The sequence below is a fragment of the Cydia fagiglandana genome, chromosome Z, assembly GCF_963556715.1.
Source record: "Cydia fagiglandana chromosome Z, ilCydFagi1.1, whole genome shotgun sequence".
Taxonomy (NCBI): domain Eukaryota; kingdom Metazoa; phylum Arthropoda; class Insecta; order Lepidoptera; family Tortricidae; genus Cydia; species Cydia fagiglandana.
Genome location: NC_085959.1, coordinates 9,834,027 through 9,852,733, shown reverse-complemented (window position 1 = coordinate 9,852,733; position 18,707 = coordinate 9,834,027). Strand labels below are relative to the sequence as shown.

The 18,707-nt window shown below is 39.7% G+C and overlaps 1 protein-coding gene across 7 annotated transcripts in view; it reads right to left on the bottom strand.

Annotated features, from left to right (window-relative positions):
* Positions 1-4,619: 4,619 nt before the first annotated feature.
* LOC134678307 (PAN2-PAN3 deadenylation complex subunit PAN3) overlaps positions 4,620-18,707 on the bottom strand; it is a 30,782-nt gene continuing 16,694 nt past the window's right edge. For all 7 annotated transcript variants that reach the window (XM_063536805.1, XM_063536808.1, XM_063536806.1 and 4 more), the window contains 9 exons: positions 18,282-18,518; positions 16,799-16,947; positions 16,369-16,490; positions 15,759-15,861; positions 14,912-15,048; positions 14,015-14,093; positions 12,100-12,215; positions 10,429-10,591; positions 4,620-9,451 (listed from right to left, as the gene is read on the bottom strand). In XM_063536805.1, the coding sequence (XP_063392875.1) occupies positions 9,329-9,451; positions 10,429-10,591; positions 12,100-12,215; positions 14,015-14,093; positions 14,912-15,048; positions 15,759-15,861; positions 16,369-16,490; positions 16,799-16,947; positions 18,282-18,518 (1,229 nt within the window). In that variant the 3' untranslated portion in view covers positions 4,620-9,328. The remainder of the gene's footprint in view (positions 9,452-10,428; positions 10,592-12,099; positions 12,216-14,014; positions 14,094-14,911; positions 15,049-15,758; positions 15,862-16,368; positions 16,491-16,798; positions 16,948-18,281; positions 18,519-18,707) is intronic.

Below are 18,707 nucleotides of genomic sequence, written 5' to 3'. Positions count from 1 at the left end.
GTCAGTAGAATAAGGTGCAAAATTAAAATTTTGTATAGGACCATAGCCGTTCGCGCGCTTACATTTTCTAAATTTGCCGCTCTTATAATATTTTAAACTTTCGCGTTTTGAACACATATTAACTCACATTATACGAAACGAAACTGATTTACTTCGGTAAATCAAGGTAATTGAATATAATTCGCGTTAGACCCGTCTATAATGTGAGTTAATATGTTTGCCGCTCTTTTCTTCTGACGGAAATGGCTGGAGAGAGAACCTACATATATGTGACAGTAGAGGGTGGATTCAAATGATCAACATTTTCAGATAATGTGTGTATTTGTTAAATTAATTCAGTGAAAGCATGATAGGAAAAATGTATCTACATATAGGAGACCGGGTATCTCACGGGTTATATCTCATGAATAGAACATATTCTAGATATCTTGCCAGGCATCCACTCAATTTCATGTCTCTCTAATTGGACAGCTTTTTTTCATAGTTCTCTGCGAATAGCATCTTGTGGGAATCTGAATGGAAAGTAATGTAAAATGACAATACCAAATTTGATTATTAATTTGAAATAACTAGGTAGTTTTGTTATAGCTCCATCTCATGAAATAAAAAAGGAAAATACAAATTACATTTATAATAATATAGAAAATACCTAAACCAAACACAAGTTAATAAAATAGTCTACTTCATTTAGCATAACACCATCCCTATTATCCTTGCAATTTAAAAAGTCGTATGTTGTTATGAAAGTCGTATGCAGTTGTTACGTTTTAGCTTAGCACGGTAGTATTGAAAACAAATCATGTTTTTTCCAAATTCTACTGAAGTTATCTGTTTACTACAAGTGAAAAGTGATTCCACTGTCCTTGGTATGAACTAAAATAACTTTTGCACCACTTCACGACACATGAATATATTTTTAATTACAAAAAAACGTTGTTTTTATAAATCAATTTAGCCATTTGTCACTGACTGTCATCTCGGTGGTACTGAGATTGCCAATCGAGCAGTTTGTAAGTACCGCCTATCGCGGGGTAGTTTGCGTTGGGTCATAATTGAGCAGACAGAATACTTCCATGTATAGCATTTCGCTGGTTCTTAGGTTTACTTACAGAATATATCCAACAACATCGTATAAAGATTTCTTTCCAAGTTCTGAAATAAACTTTTTCAAGATACCGGCCGCGTTATGTTTGAGTGCGAGTTCGCTGGATCAACAGTACGGTTACCATCAGTTTGTCACTGATATAAACGCCGTCGAGAACGTAATTTACTTTCTGTACATCCCGTTTGCACTAATATGCGAGTGCGAGCGAGATGTATAGAAAGTAAATTACGTTCTCGACGGCGTTTATGTCAGTGACAAACTGATGGTAACCGTACAGGTGTGTAGTTTGAAGACTTTCAAGTCAGCGTACTTGACTTGATCTGTTTACATGTAATGTTATATATTATTTCGTAGAAAGGGGTATTTTGAACACAACAATTTGATACCTAATGAATTGAATGTGATTGATAAAAAATAACAGCCTATTCATTACAATTTAAATACTTAAATATTTTTTTTATTTATTAAAAAAAAATTTATTTGGGTATTTTGAAAAAAAAAACGTTTACATCACTTGTATAAGCATTGTGTTATCAATATCATTGTAGGTAATCAATTATTATTTAGTCAGATTTCATATAAGATACATTTGCAAGTATTTTGGTAATGAAACTATACTGGGTCAAGCAAATCTTGTCAGTAGCAAACGGCGGCAAATTTGAAAAATCGCGGGTTAGCAACACTGTGTTCGAATAATTCGAAAATCGCGTGTCATCTGTGCTTTATCTGTGGAATGTGGATCGCGAATGACAGCCATCATCTTTGTTTACATTCTGAATCGATTCTATTTCAAGAGATATTTCTGCTGTGTCACCATTAAATACCAATATATTAAATAAGATTGTGCTTAATCAAAGCTAAGATGCCTACGGTGGCAACTGAGAAATCTAATAAAATATTAAAATCCAGTAGTAGGACATCTACCTGCTCAAGCAATGATTTTATTCATACATTCTTGATTAACGGCATAGTCCACTTCTAATTTTATTTTGAGATCTTCAAATTAGATAATCATTTTTATTAACATCACACACCGCTTTTAAATTGTCCGTCCATACCTATTAATAACAATTTCAAACATTTTCAATAGAGAATCCGCGAGTGACAATTTGAATTGACGGGCGCGCTCAGCGGAAAAAAAAGTTTAGGTTCGATGTACATTGTACATTGCTGCTTTTCTTAGCGCAATACTACTATTTGAGTGTTGCCCTACTTTAGTTTGCTTTACATTGCTACTGACAAGATTTGCTTGACGCACTATAGGTACATGTGTAGTAAGGATAATTTTGGTGACAAATTAAGATCCTTAAGTGTAGATTTTTAGTTTTACCTAATTAATTAAAAAATTACAACTTTAATATAATTTATGTGGCTGACATTACAAACAAGTGAAACAAAGCTTTATTTCCATCTCCGCGGGGGCTGGGGCTCGAAATACTTTTCTGGGAATTCCGAGCTCCGCTCAGTAACAATAGATAAGTAGGTATAAAATATGTCATGAATGTCATGATTTAATGATTATCTATTATTGGATTTAAGTAAAGGTAGCGAACAAGAAAAAACCGGGCAAGTGCGAGTTGGACTCGCGCACGTAGGGTTCCGTACCATAATGCAAAAAAAAAACAAAAAAAGAAGCAAAAACAAAACGGTCACCCATCCAAGTACTGACCACTCCCGACGTTGCTTAACTTTGGTCAAAAATCACGTTTGTTGTATGGAAGCCCTATTTAAATCTTTATTTTATTCTGTTTTTAGTATTTGTTGTTATAGCGGCAACAGAAATACATCATCTGTGAAAATTTCAACTGTCTAAGCTATCACGGTTCGTGAGATACAGCCTGGTGACAGACGGACGGACGGACGGACCGCGAAGTCTTAGTAATAGGGTCCCGTTTTACCCTTTGGGTACGGAACCCTAAAAAGCGGCCAAGTGCGAGTTGGACTCGCCTATGAAGGGTTCCGTAGCAGCAAGTAACATAATAAAATTGCGGTTTACGATTTATGACGTACTAGCTGTTGCCCGCGACTTCGTCCGCGTGGACTCTTATCTTGAACATTTTACATCTTGAGTACCTACCTATAATTTTCATCGATGCAAACTTTATAATACAAACTTTTAATATAATGTTAATGCCCTTTTACCAAGCTTGAAGTTCCTAGCTTGAAAGCTAAAAAAAAAAAATTTGATATTCATACAAACTTTCAACTCCTTTTGCACCACGTTAGGGGATGAATTTTCAGAAACGCCGAAATGAGTTTTCTTGTATTTTTATTTAATACCTTGTTGCAAAGTTTCAAGTTCCTAGCTTAAAATAAAATTTGCGCCCCAAGACGAACTGTCATCCCCTTTTTAACCCTCTTAGGGGTTGAATTTCCAAAAACGTTGCAATTACTTTTTTTTTTATCAGCTATTACGCCTTTCTAAGAAGTTTCAAAGAATTTGTAGTGGATTCAAACTTTCAACCCCTTTTTAACCCTGTTAGGGGATGAATTTTACAAAACGCTGAAATTACTTTTCCTGTCTTTTAATAATATCTCTAAATACAAAGATTCAAGTCCCGCGTTTGAAAAAAATTTTGATATCCATACAAACTTTCAACCCATTTTTCACCACCTTAGGGGATGAATTTTCAAAAACGCTGAATTTAGTTTACTTGTATTTTAAAAATATTTTTTTACGAAGTTTCAAATTCCTAGCTTAAAATAAAACTGGAACCCCATACAAACTTTCATCCCCTTTTTAACCCCCTTAGGGGTTGAATTTCTCAAAATTGCTTCTTATCTCTTGTACACTTTATAAATGTAATCTGGTATGCAAATTTCAACTTTCTATCTTTTGTAGTTTCGGCTCTGCGTTGATGAATCAGTCAGTCAGGACACTTGCATTTATGTATATATATATATATATATATAGATTTAAAAAAAAACGACTTAATACATCTCGTTCAAACCAATTTTCGGTGGAAGTTTGCATGGTAATGTACATCATATTTTTTTACTTTTATCATTCTCTTATTTTAGAAGTTACAGGGGGGGCACACATTTTACCACTTTGGAAGTGTCTCTCGCGCAAACTATTCAGTTTAGAAAAAAATGATATTAGAAACCTCAATATCATGTTTAAAGACCTATCCATAGATACACCACACGTATGGGTTTCATGAAAAAAAAAATTTTAGAGTTTCAGTTCTAAGTATGGGGAACCCCGATAATTTACTGTTTTTTTTCTATTTTTGTGTGAAAATCTTAATGCGGTTCACAGAATACATCTACTTAGCACGTTTCAACAGTATAGTTCTTATAGTTTCGGAAAAAAGTGGCTGTGTATGTACACGAACAGACGGACAAACATGACGAATCTATAAGGGTTCCGTTTTTTGCCATTTGGCTACGGAACCCTAAAAAGTAGGTACTTTATTATCATTATTCTACACTTTACCTAGACCCAATATTTCTTTTTTTACTCATTGTATAATTTGCAGAGAAAATGGGACAAAGAAAATAAACAAATATATAATTTCAAAACTTTTTATTTGTTAGAAAAAAATATACACTTATCATTATCTCAAAATATTTCCTTCTTAAGTTTCATAACTTCAAGACAATGAAACATTGGCCATCATTACATAGATCGGAATTTGTAACGGACGTAGGGTACGAAAATATACACAGAGGTGCGTTCGACACGCTGGAAACTTATGACCATGGGTATTCAGTATGGGTATTCAGTAAAGGTTCAAAACATATATATTGATATTCTCACGAAAATTGGTACATTTAATTCTCTATTTTATACATACGTTTCATTTTGCATAAATTGAATCATTTACTGGACGTAACATTTTTGTAACCGTGTAAGACCTAGCATCTCATTTATGTACAACACTATATTTTCCTAAACCAAATTACACCTCAGGCCAGTCGTCTCAGCTGCCAATGACAGGGCATGGCTCAGCGATGAACACGCACGTTGATCAACTCTCTTTCATACGTGTGAGTTTCCGTTGCTAGCCGGACGGTTTTGTCGGTGACAACTGAGCACATTTTGTTACAGATGTAGAGCATAATTGTTTTCCATCGTATTTTTTCGGAAACGTTCGTATTTGTCCTGCTACTTCAGTCAACCTCAGTACTTTTTGTACCGAGACTGACTGAAATAGGAAGACATGTTCGTACGTTTCCTTGTAAATACTATGGAAAATAATTATGCACGACATTTGTATATTTCAAGTTAATAGCGAACCGAACGCACCCTTAAGCCCGTCATCGACTCGACCCTCTAGCACAGACGCGTTTATAGCGATGACAACTCCTCGACTTATAAATTAGTTTATTATAACTTGTCTTCTATAAACATTGTGCTAGAGGTGTCTTTCAACTTGGGCACAGATTTTACAGTGATGGGCAACAAGCGCAAATAACGTGGCAAGAAACATATCGTTTTAAAATCAGCTAGAGTACCTCTGTTGGCAACGGTTTGAAGTTAACAGTTTATTGCTATTATTATATCAACATTAGAGCTCTTTTGGCTCCATTCTCCTTAACCGTCGCTCTAGAGGGACTCTAAGAAAAGGAGGGCCCAGAGTACACATACAATTTAATCGTCGACTTGACAAAAAGCTTTGTATGAAATCACGCGTTGTTATATCTAGACAACAATCTGTTTAAGCAATAATCATGATTTATGAACATCGTAAGTACAAAGCTTTTTGATGGCGACGTTATTTTATCATTTAGTTCCTTTGTAACATACCTACTTTACAATTCCAAGGCCTTTTACCGTGGATGGCATAGTGTGCATATTAAAGGAATTTAAAGACAGTAACTAAATTCAGTCAGCGTTATTCACTAGGATCGGAACATCGGTAAATACGTAACATTGATCTATAACGTGCATCATAAATTGCGTAAGAGAGTGTACCTAGTGTTAGTAATGTTCATAAAACAATTTTCGAGTTAAGCCGTACGTCAATACCATTGTTACCTTGGAAAATTACGTCTGCTACTATTTCAACATGTATTGTCTTTGAAAAGTTTAAGTTTCACACATCCGCCATGCTTACTTGGAAATGAAAATTAGTCTAGCAGTGGATGTTAAAAAGGAATTTTGTTACTTACAGCTAAATATTCAATGGTTCTCGTTATTACATTATTGTTCATTCATTTTGGGCCCAACCAAGCAATATGTACAATACAAATTCAGATCTACGTGGCATATCATTAACGTTAGCATGCTATTCGCAGTATACCTAAGAAGGGCCTTGCGGGTGTTTCCACAGGTATCGACGTACACTTCGGATTCAATGATAGCGAGGTTCCTTTCTTATGATTGCATTTACTTATTTATGATGTTATAATAAATATTATGCAAAGTTTATTGGGTAACCTACTGTAGGTTACTTATACTTACATGCATTGGTCGAGTTTAAACGCAAAATTTCTATCACCTCAGGGATGACACGCTTTACCTCGCATTGGAACTATCAGAATTTCCCGTATCCGCTGTTACGTCCGTGGTAAACCCCGGTCCCGAGCCGACATAAGAATTCAACCGTATAGAAACGACACTTATCCCATTAGGGTTGCCAAATCCGCAATTGCATGATTATGTTCTGAAACATAACTTATTATTAAGGAGCGTCGCTTCTATACTACGATTGATAACTTTTATATTTTCCCTCATTTCTCACGCAAAACCTCAGTTCAACGTAAACATTTACGTTCGAGACGCGAAGACACTGACTCCCCTCAACGCGTCGCTCTTGCTCGGTTGTTAGTATGGAATGTTTGTTGCGTTTGTTCAGGCGGCTGTTCAATCTGGGTGAAATATTAACTGGACTAATTTACGTAACAGCACCAACTGAGACAGCTTTGTTACAATTGTATCATGTGTACCAAATTGTATGTTTTGTCCATTCTAAAATAAAATAAGGCTAGGACTCCAAAAACCCCTGTATTCTAAGCACTGGAGCGCCGCGAAAGTAATCCGCGCGCAAAATAGACTATGCGTTATTTTCTACCCGTATTAATAAGAGAGGGATGGTTAGTCTATCTCGCGGGCTAGATACTGTGGCGACGTTCCGATGCTAAGCCTACTGTCAGTAAGTATTGCCGTCATCGGGCATTCATTAACTGACAAAATCGATATTATAAAAGTCTAAAATCAAGAGCAATCAAAACTGAAACGTTTTGCATAGAAATTAAGTACACAGTATTCGCATTGCTCTTCAATATATCGTGATAATTTATGTACGAACCGACTTACGTGGTGTGGCAAAACTACGAGTACACCTGGTGTTTTTGTGTCGTTGGTGCTATTACCATATCGCTTGTACAAAGTTATCAATGCCGGCGAGAGGCGGGACAAACCCTCATGCATCAGCCGAGGACAGAGTTGCTCGTAACGGCAAAGATAACCTAGTAGTCCAGTTTGACACTTTATTGTCATTTCGTTATACATCCGGGGTAGATCATATGATCTAGTTGCTCATTTATTATAATTTCTTACTAGACCCTTCGCAAAGACGTCTGCCAATGGGGAGGGACACAGAAACCGTTCAAAACTGTCTATTATTCACTGACCGCTATATATTCTTGGCAATCAACAGAGATTTTACATTGCCAGCTTTAAAACATATATTCGTATATACGGAAGAAAACTTTAAAACCACCACCCACGTTCAGTTTAATTGCAATTTTTTTACAATTCTGACGACGTTTCTGCAGCGTACATTAATAATTTGTATACCAGTATAGTTGAACGTTTCACATGAGGCAATATGTACTTGCACAAACAAATACTCCTCGCATCCCTGTACATTGGCAGAGCTTCAGCGAGGTGGCATTTTATTACAAAAATATGTTAATTTCATATAGCAGGGTGAACACAAAGGTCGCGAGCGACAGCCGTATTTGTACTGTTTTTAAAGCATCAACTCCTAATAACCCTACCTCTCGTCAATCTCATAAAACGGCGTAAAATATACATTTTAGCGCGTGGTAAATAATTCTGCCTTGCCAACAAATTCCAATTATGGGCCACATTCGCTTGTCACGATGACGATAATATAAAATGTCTCGTGGACATTATATTAATTACCAAGGCGATTATGTAAAAAGTAGCTCTAAATGTTCTCAACTGAACCCAACATTTGCTAGTTTGACGACAGTTCGATTCGTATTTAACAACTAATTCACATAATCTTACTACATAAGGTGTCCGCAGCGTTCAACTAATGTACTTGTAGTTCACACATTCAAATGGTTAATGAGTAATTATATAACAAACTGGCCGTCAGTGCGCGGTAAAGTACCTATAGTCTGTATCTTTAGTTATTTAAATAAAAGTAACAAACAATTTGTACATATTCGGGTAGTTATAACATTTATTGGCTAACTGACCAATTACAAAACCTCCTGGATTCTGGATTCACTGAATGACCTGACTTTAACCTACATCATTTGATCATGTAACGTTTTGATCTACCCTCAACTGGCTTAAGGAGCCATTTGAGGCCGGAAGCTATTGTTTACTTTTATTTAAATACCTAAAGATACAGACTATAGCCAGTGTTTCTACTTTTGTAAACAATACAAAATAGTTAAATACCAATTAACAAAGAGTTTATCAAGTAACACATTTCAGAAGTAAATCCATTTAAAAGTTGCATAAGTAGCAAGCTAGTTATTACAAGATGTTTTTTCACCTTCATGTTATTTACATTAATACACTCGTGTGTAATTTCTTGTAGCTTTAACCTGCTATCGGGTAAATCTATCGATCGCTAACAAGATTAATTATCCCATTTGTTTCAAAAAACTGAGAGATCCTTAACAACTAACGTCTGTTTGTTAAGATTTTTAAAGAAATCTAAACTAACACAACCCCGTCGACTCGATCATTCAGCTAATGATATAATATCGGTGTCACGTGATTATGCTAGCTTACATTCCTTTAAATATCTAAGCGCCACTTGCACCATCCCACTAACCCGGGGTTAAGCGGCTAAATCGTTAACCCAGTGTCAAATTGTACCATGGTAACTCCAGGTTTAACCGGTGAATGGTGCAAGTGGCCCTAAATGAACAAATTATAGTTAATACTCAGTTCGGAAGAACTAGCGTGTATTGGTAATAGTTCAACAGTCGCAGTCCTTGTTCGGGAAGAGTCGACCAAACAAAATGTTCACCTAACGTTAGCCAAGTGTAGTGAGATCTGTGCGGTTAGTTGGCGAGGTGCGAGCTGGAGGCCTGGGTCACCTCCTCGAACGACTGCTCCAGGCAGTGCTTCAGCTCCGCGTACGACACCACCAGCACGCTCTGCTCGTCTCGGGACATCAGCTCAACCTGGATTCAAACATTCATATTATATTATAGGACATTTTAACACAAATTGACTAAGCGGTAAGCTCAAGAAGGCTTGTGTTGTGGATACTCAGACAACGATATATATAATACTTAAATACATAGAAAACAACCATGACTCAGGAACAAATATCTGTATCATAATACAAATAAATGCCCTTACCAGGATTCGAACCCGGGACCATCGGCTTCATAGGCAGGGTCACTACCCACTAGGGCAGACCGGTCGTCAATATTATTATTTGTGACATTAATATTATTATTTGTGAAGCAGGCAGGCAGTTGAAATAACTGATAATGCCTGACCCATCAACTGAGTTCTCAGTGTCGAGTAGAGTTTGCGTTGTGCTTATCTAGTTTATTCTTAAACTCATTGACACTTTGGGCCGATACTACGTCCTCTGAGAGTTTGTGCCAAGCTTTGACCATTCTGTTGCTAAAGAAGTGTCTATGAGGATTATTGTAGGACAGAAACATTCACATTTAATATATTAAAAAAATATGTTTGGATGCTTTTTTCATTCTATTTCAATCCTGCAAGCTGTCTATCTTTGACATTTAGCTGGAGGAGACGGTACTATGTATGTAGGTACCCATTTATTATGTTTTCATTTTAGCTCTCTCATATTCAATGATCGTACATTTTCCAGCATTTTTGGTGCAGCAGAGTGGTGTTAACGGAATTGGTATATATAATTTCAATTAATCATTAGGGCTGAAATTATTTATACCAATTCCGTTAACACCACTCCGCTGCACCAAAAATGCTGTAAAATGTACGATGTCTGCTCATATTACTCCAGTAAGCTCAGTCCGTTGCCTCAGTTTGCACTAGTTACCTGTTTGGATATATATCGAGATGTATCGAGTTTCAAGTACTGACCCGGTCTCTGACCAGGCTGGGTCCATGTTCAGTCTGGATCATAGACAAGTCAATAGTTATAGTTTCAAGTACTGACCCGGTTGGAGGAGCCTCCGTCCAGCTGATTGAGGGAGTGCGCCAGGTGCGCGTAGTCCAGCCACGGCCGGCCGTCCGCGCCCACCGAGTGGAACAGGTAGTCGCGGAACAGCTTCAGCATATACCGGTCCCCTGTCTCCGACCAGGCGGGGTCCATGTTCAGTCTGGATGACAGACAAGTGAAGAGTTATAGTTCGTTTTTTTAGCATTAGAAAGAACTTGAAAGAAGGTAAGCGATTTTGACATGTCTTTTAATTGAAAAACGCTTTCTAAAAATCAACAACTATTACGTATATGAAAGCAGAAGAATATAAATGATCGTATTAGATTCATAATTGTTACATATTTCCCGTAACTTATTTTTAAAATGTGTTCTTCAATTAAAACACACATCTATATCTAATGCTTAAAAAAATTATAGTTGGGTTTTCCATCAGTAGTATCAGCTGGCCTAGCCAAGGTTACAATCGCTTGCCCTCCAACAATGAAACGCTCTTTGCGTGAGAGTTGCGTTTCTTTCGCTACGGAGCGTAAGTGATTGGCATGTTGGCTACGCGGCCCGGTCCGTATTGCTTGAAATCAAGTCGTAGCATATATCATAATTACAGAACAGCTGCAATTCGTACAAGTCACAGACCACTCGCGGTCACAGTTGGCGCTTCGCCGATGCAAAAATTTAGTACTAGACTTAAGGCGTTGTCAATGTAAATAATAATAATTTAGCCTATATACGTCCCACCGCACAGGCCTCCTCTCAAGCACGAGGGTTTGGGCTATAGTCCCCACGCTAGCCCATTGCAGATTGAGGACTTCACATACACCTTTGAATTTCTTCACAGATGTATGCAGGTTTCCTCGCTATGTTTTCCTTCACCGAAAAGCTACTGGTAAATATCAAATGATATTTCGTATTCCGAAAAACTCATTGGTACGAGCCAGGATTTGAACCCGCGACCTCCGGAGGAGGAAACTAGCTTAAATGTATTACGTATCCCGCACCGCATAATACATTCGCTAGAGATAAAGACATGCTAAAAGAGAGCGAAGTACTGTGCTTAAGTATTTGTGGCACAAATGGAACTGGTGCAAATCATCAGTATGCCGGTGTGGAGCAGCCGGGCAGACCGTACATCACACGGTATTTGACTGTCTTCTAACCAAATACCATTTGCAAGTGGAGGATTTTACCACCTTAACCATAGCAGCGGTAGTACTGTACCGTATAAACTGTAAATCTGTGAAGTAACACAAATAGCCATACGAACAAAAAGAGCGTACTAAAGGACTTAAGTTAAAGATGTCCTTCTGTTTTATACCGCCGGGACAATAAACTGCAGTTCCAACTCCAGGGAATTGAGCTGAATGAACAAAGCGAGCGATTGACAGGCCGCCTAATCGCTACGGCCTACACTACATGTATATCTATATGAACAAGGTTAGGTAAAAGGTGCGTCCTGGTAGAATCTTCGCGATCCCAGGACGCCTCCCCAAACGGCATATTGTGGGAAAAGCCGGTGGGCCGGCTCCGCCCCTCTTTTTACAATTGAAAAGAGCTGGGAGGTGAGAGTCCCACATACCCCCCATAATGGGCCCACCTCGGGGCCAGGGGGTCGATGCGTAACGGCATTCCCACATCGACAAAAAAAGGTTATGTAAAAGGGTAGGCACTGACTCGGGCCGCTCGTTGACGACGCCCAGCTTGATCAGTATGCGCAGCAGCCGGCCGTTGTCGATCTCGCGCGCGAGTTGCTCCTCGAACGCGTCCGCTCGTCTCTCCAGCGCCTCCACCTGCGCAGATAGCTTACCACGTTTATAACTCTAACTTGCCTTCTCATTCACACTTGCTAGTACCAAGTGAAATTGTAATATCACCCCATAGTCTAATAAAACATGGTCTTCTCTTCCCAGAGTGACCAAGCCATAAATTGCCACTTTATATGTATAGCGCTATTGCATAGTATTATATTTATTATATAGCGCTGTCGCATGATGACGTAGGCTTGTGTCAGTCACGTGGTCAGAAGAGTACCAGGCGGAGTATATTATTATACCACCTATCACCCCTTCCTTTCCTTTGGCTTGGAGATTGATTAGATCAGTCTTAACAAACTGGGCTGTACCTACAGATGTAGTTCATAATTATTTTCCGTCTTATTTTCACGGAAACGTACGAACGTGTCTTGCGATTTCAGTCAGTCTCGGTACAAAAAGTACTAGGTTGATTGAAGTAGCATGACAAATACGAACGTTTCCGTACGTCTGTACTGCAGTATAACGAGCAGCAACGAGCTGCAGTGTATTGACACTAACCTGGTCTAAAGTAGGGTTGCCATAAGTGTGGGGGCTCAGACCGGGACATTTAACGAAAACCGGCCAAGTATATTACACAATTTTCAACAATGTATATTTTGATGTGAAATGTGAGTGAAATGTTTAAAAAAGACCCGTAAGGGACGATCAAAAACTAAGTAATAAGTCCGACGCACGCTTGACTGCATATTTCTAATAGGTTTTTCTGTCATCTATAGGTAAGGAACTATTTAGTATTATTTTTTATTTTAGTAGTTTCGGAGATAAAGATGGGAAGTGGTAATTTTTTGTCTATTTACTTAAATTTCTTCTAAACTATTAATCTTAAAATTATTAATAAAATATATTTGAGATTCCCACAGCTCTGTCACTTGATATATAACACCATATAGTTTGCAAAACTTTGTTTATTAAGTGTCTCATTTACCCCCCAATGAGTGCCCCCTATGTTTAAAATTCATTTTATTTACGTTACATGTCCGTCTTCGGGTTATAGATTGACATAATATATGTGTACCAAATTTCAACTTTACTGTCACAAATAATGTAGGTACCTAAATGAAAACGCGAGCGAAGCGAGCGCGAAATTTTTCGAGATAATAGTAGGTAGATTTTTAGGATTTCGTACTTCAAAAGGAAAAAAACGGAGCCCAAATAGGATCACTTTGTTGACCGTCCGGCCGTCTGTCTGTCTCAATGCCCCCTACTAAATAACTATGATTTATAAACCGGGACAATTTGCTTATGGGCCGGGACACCGGGACATCATGCTTCAAACCAGGACATGTCCCGGCGTACCGGGACGTATGGCAACCCTAGTCTAAAGTAGAGTTATCTAGTTTCAACTCGTTTATAAGCTGCGTCGTTTTTATAAAATCATATTATTTTGGTAAAAACCCCGTTATCATGGGTAATTTATTCGGACGTAAAACAAATGAAATAAATTACTGCCATTTCTGCGTATTGGTTCACATTACGGTTGAAATATTATAGAGCAAAAGCTAAAAAAGTATGTACATATCATATTGTAATGTAGTCGTGAAGAAAATTTCTTTGTGTGTTAAAATATACCTAAAAGGTAAAAAAAGGATCATGGGGAGATTGTTCGTACTTTAGACTTATTAAAACTATAAAATAAAAAAAATGGTTAAACTCGTACTTGTAAATGATTGCGTTTACAAAACCCGATAAGACGTAACGTACGTTAATTTAGTATCGCAATAAAGAAATTGTATAAAGCTAACCACGAGTGTAATAATTAATAATCCATAGAGTACCTGTGTGTAGAATCTGGCGCCGATCATTGGCATGAGATCCGTGACGGACCGGCGGGCGGGCGACGTCGACAGCAAGTACCTAGTTCACATCCAACCAGCGTTAACGTCAACCCGCGCACGCGACCGACACCACACTCTTAACACATTCACTGCCAACAACACCTATGTGTGCTCATTTTGTACTGGACACGGGCGCCCGGCACCGAAAGTGTTAACATGAGTGGGTTTCAGCCTTGAGCGTTGAGCTAAATTGCGTCTTTTTATAACGGTCAAATTGAATTTTTCTTTTTTTCCTAATTTATAGCGTTAACAGTATTTTAACCTTTTAACCGCCAGCAATTTTTGATCGAGCGTGCTCGTGTCGCCACCGACAGTAATTGTACCACGCAGAGTAAGGTTGGCATAGTTACAGGAGTTATAAATGTGCTGTAAAAACCAAATCAGATCTTTGTCTTATTTATCAGACTGTGGCGAAATGAGCTGGATATGTAATGTCTTATATATCAGACTCTGGCGGTTAAAGGGTTAATGCAAAAAGTGGCTAATTTTGATGTTTGCACTTTAATTTGAATATAAAATCCAGTGTTTTCGCTGCAGCAAAGAGTTGCATGGCCTGGATATTTCAACATTCTTAACTAACGCTGACATTTAATATAAATTAAACAAAGATTAAAATAAAAATATTTCGCGTATAAAAGTTATTCGACATGTTCTATTTAGTAATTTTGAACACAATGAACAAAGAAGTATCAACTAAAAACCAGTTCCATTTTTTGTCCTTAGGACCAAGAGTGAAACAGCTGATCCAAAGACTAACCTCTGGGTGGAATAAAGTTTGATATCAACTATATGTTCGTAGGTAGGTAGGTATAGATGAGCAAAAATATCAGATCATACAGTATGAGGTTCTTGAGGTCGGCGGAGTAGGTGCGCGCGACCAGGTCCATGGAGGCGGGCAGGTTGTCGCAGTGCACCGTGCGGCACGCGAGCGCCAGCGCGAGCCGCCCGAGCGCCGTCAGGTCTTCTTGCTGCGCCTGGACAATCATATCACAAGGTTATGACGAAACAGGAGCGGAGTTTTAAATACAGCCTGTATTTTAGGTAAATGGGTAAATCAACTTTTTCTTGTCACCAGTTACCATGGTTACGGTCTCCTGGGTCACTCTTTAAATACTAGTTATTTCGTATTTAAATGAACCAAACTTGAAATTTATGGTAACAGGGCCTTTCCATAATGGGACATCTACTAAACACGTATGTAGAACATGGTACAGCAATTCTTCTAACGAACTATGCTACTATTGTCTCCTGGCTGATGGGACAGAATAACAACAAGAAATAGTTAATAGACCCAAATATACCCGTCTCGCTAACGGAAGCGGCTCCTAAAACTAATTAACTTTACCTCACAGTAAAATAGTTATGTAAGATACAACTGCGGGAAGTGGGAAATTTGCCCCGAGTGGTTATAAATTAAAACACGACATCGACACGAGATGCGAGTTACCTATTCGCAAGTGTATCGTACAAGTTTGTACGGATAATAATTCGCACCGAGCGCATTAAAACACGACATCGACACGAGTTGCGAATTAGCTATTCGCACGTGTATCGTACAAGTTCAACAGTAGGTACGGATAATAATACGGCTCTTTAAACTTTCTACATAGGCACGGAAAGTGCTTATTCCCGCACTAGTACGGGAAAGTGGCAACATCTACAATGTATAAAGTTGTAGACCCACCTGTCCCACGTCGTTGGTGTTAGTGTGCAGCGCGTCGGCCACGCCGCACCAGGCCACGCGCACTCGGCACCCGTTCATCACCACCTTCGTCGGGTCCAGGTTTCTGGAAAAAGCCAGTCAACCAGTCACCAGGTACAGCCCGAATACCACGGTTCGGGAGGTAGTTAGTTCGAAATTTAATCTAGTTAAAGCATATTTTTACATACTGAACATATAATTACACCATATTTAGCTTAAATGTTACATTTCTAAATAAATTAATGTATGCAACTTCATTTACCGCGACAGCTACTCCATATTATAGGGATCAACACATTGACGTATATCTAAGGACGGGCCTTACGGGCACTAAGAATGGTTCTAGTTCAGCGGTGTCATTTACGAATTCGAGCCAATCATGCAGTTTAACGCAACGAGTTGCGACCAATCGCGCGCGTGATGTGAACTCATCAACCAATCGCGTTGTAGCGGTGGCACACCGCTGTACTGGCCCCGTTCTTATTGCCCGTAAGGCCAGTCCATAGATCAATAGACCAACTTTCGACACGAGAGGTATAGAGAGAGACCCACATACCAGAATCACTTCGCAATTTAGCTGTTGTCCATGTACCTGCAAGCCAGCCCGGCGGTGTGTATGGCGCGCAGAGCGGCCGTCAGCTGCACTAGCAGGCTCCAGAGCACCGCCTCTGGGAGCAGTGCGCCGCACGCCACTGCCCGCAGCATGGCGTTTTTCTACAAAATAAGTTTTTGGCAAATATTTCATTTTTGGTACAAGCTTTTATCGCTGACTGTACTTTTCTTACGACAGACAACTGATACTCATCGAGCCCCATCTGCCAACTGGCTCCATCATCAGATCTGCTCGATGGTACCATAATATTGCATTGTCATCCGATTTATACATGCATGCAAAATTTCAGATCAATCAGAAACCGGGAAGTGGATCAAAACTACGACAGCCATATTTAGCCGTATTATATTGTATGGAGACGGCCGCTATATGACGGCACCGCTATCCTAGGAAACCAGAGCATAAGTACCTGGTGTGTGTAGGGGCGCGGCGCGTCCGGGTCCGAGCTGAATGGGTCGTGGAAGGTGTTGCCCTCGCCGGGGGCCGAGCTCCCGCCGGACAGGTACTTGTTCATAACGGTCACGCAGCCCGGGTGGTAGTCGTATACTAACACCATTGCTGTCAACCAACATTATAGTCAGACCAAGAATAGTCTGCAGCGGATTTGATAGCCGTGATTTTTGATAAATTGACGCAGTGAAAGTGTTATTTTAAGTGTCGAACTTCTATGAAATTATGACGTATAAATGACACTTGCACTGCGTGGGCTATCAAATCCGCTGCAGACTTTTTTTTGGTCCGACTCTAATTCAATTTTAAATACACCGCGGGCCGGAATAACCCGAAAGATTTTAACAGTGTATTCCTGATCATATTTAAAGAAAATTTCCTATCAACTTTTCTAGAATTGGCCTGGTTTCTGAGTTATGACCGTTAAAAAAAAATCATTTTTTTATCATAACTTAGTGTACAACGCCTTTTTGATGGCGATGTTGCCACTATTGGGCATAGACTAAATGTGCTTATTGATAAATGTCAAAAATAACAAGCAACACTTTGCAGTGGTAATTTTATTAATAAAAATTATTTTTTGCGAAAAAAATACATAAATATATGTTGTAATTATGGCTCCTCTACACTATCGGCGATGATATACGATGACGGCGGGGACGACAGTGTAGAGGGCACATTTGGAAGTCCCCGCCAGTCTCCGTTTATCATCGCCTGCAACCCGTAAGTTGTCGGTTTTTTGGGCACGCATCAAAAGGAATTCAAGGAATCGCCGGGTGGTTGCATTGTACAGGCCCTTTAGGGGCATATATGTCCAACTTACAGTGGTCACCGAACGCCTTGGTGGTGAAGCACTCATGCAGACGCATGACGATCGGGCGGTCGATGTTCTTCCACATCTCGAGCCGCTTGGTGGCCACATTCGAGTAGGAATGCAGACGGCGTAGAGCGTAGTGTTGGCCGCTCTGACGGTAGATGTCTCCACTCAACACTTACACAGGTAGATTAGTATTTTAAAGCGTCAACTTACAGTGGTCACCGAACGCCTTGGTGGTGAAGCACTCATGCAGACGCACGACGATCGGGTGGTCGATGTTCTTCCACATCTCGAGCCGCTTGGTGGCCACATTCGAGTAGGAATGCAGACGGCGTAGAGCGTAGTGTTCGCCGCTCTGACGGTAGATGTTTCCACTCAACACTTATAGAGGTAGATTAGTATTTTAAAGCGTCAACTTACAGTGGTCACCGAACGCCTTGGTGGTGAAGCACTCATGCAGCCGCACGACGTTCGGGTAGTCGATGTTCTTCCACATCTCGAGCCGCTTGGTGGCCACATTCGAGTAGGAATGCAGACGGCGCAGGGCATAGTGTTCGCCGCTCTGACGGTAGATCTCTCCACTCAACACTCACAGCTAGATTCATAGTTTAAAGCGTCAACTTACAGTGATCACCGAACGCCTTGGTGGTGAAGCACTCATGCAGCCGCACGACGTTCGGGTGGTCGATGTTCTTCCACATCTCGAGCCGCTTGGTGGCCACATTCGAGTAGGAATGCAGGCGGCGCAGAGCGTAGTGTTCGCCGCTCTGGCGGTGCGTGGCGCGGTACGATGTCGCTAGAGAGTGCGGGGTGCACTCGATTGGCGTCAGCTCTGAGTACATCTCGACATTCTCTGGTAGATCTGATAGAAATGACGTGAACGTTTAGGACACTGTATGTAACAAGACTACGGGATTTGTTAAGGTTTTCATAAGGGAAAACTCAAATCATACTACTACACTTATAAAACGGCTTGCGACACATGGCAGCGCAACCGCTTATTTCATTTCGCGCGCAAACTTATTTCGATTTTTTTAAGTATTACAAGAGA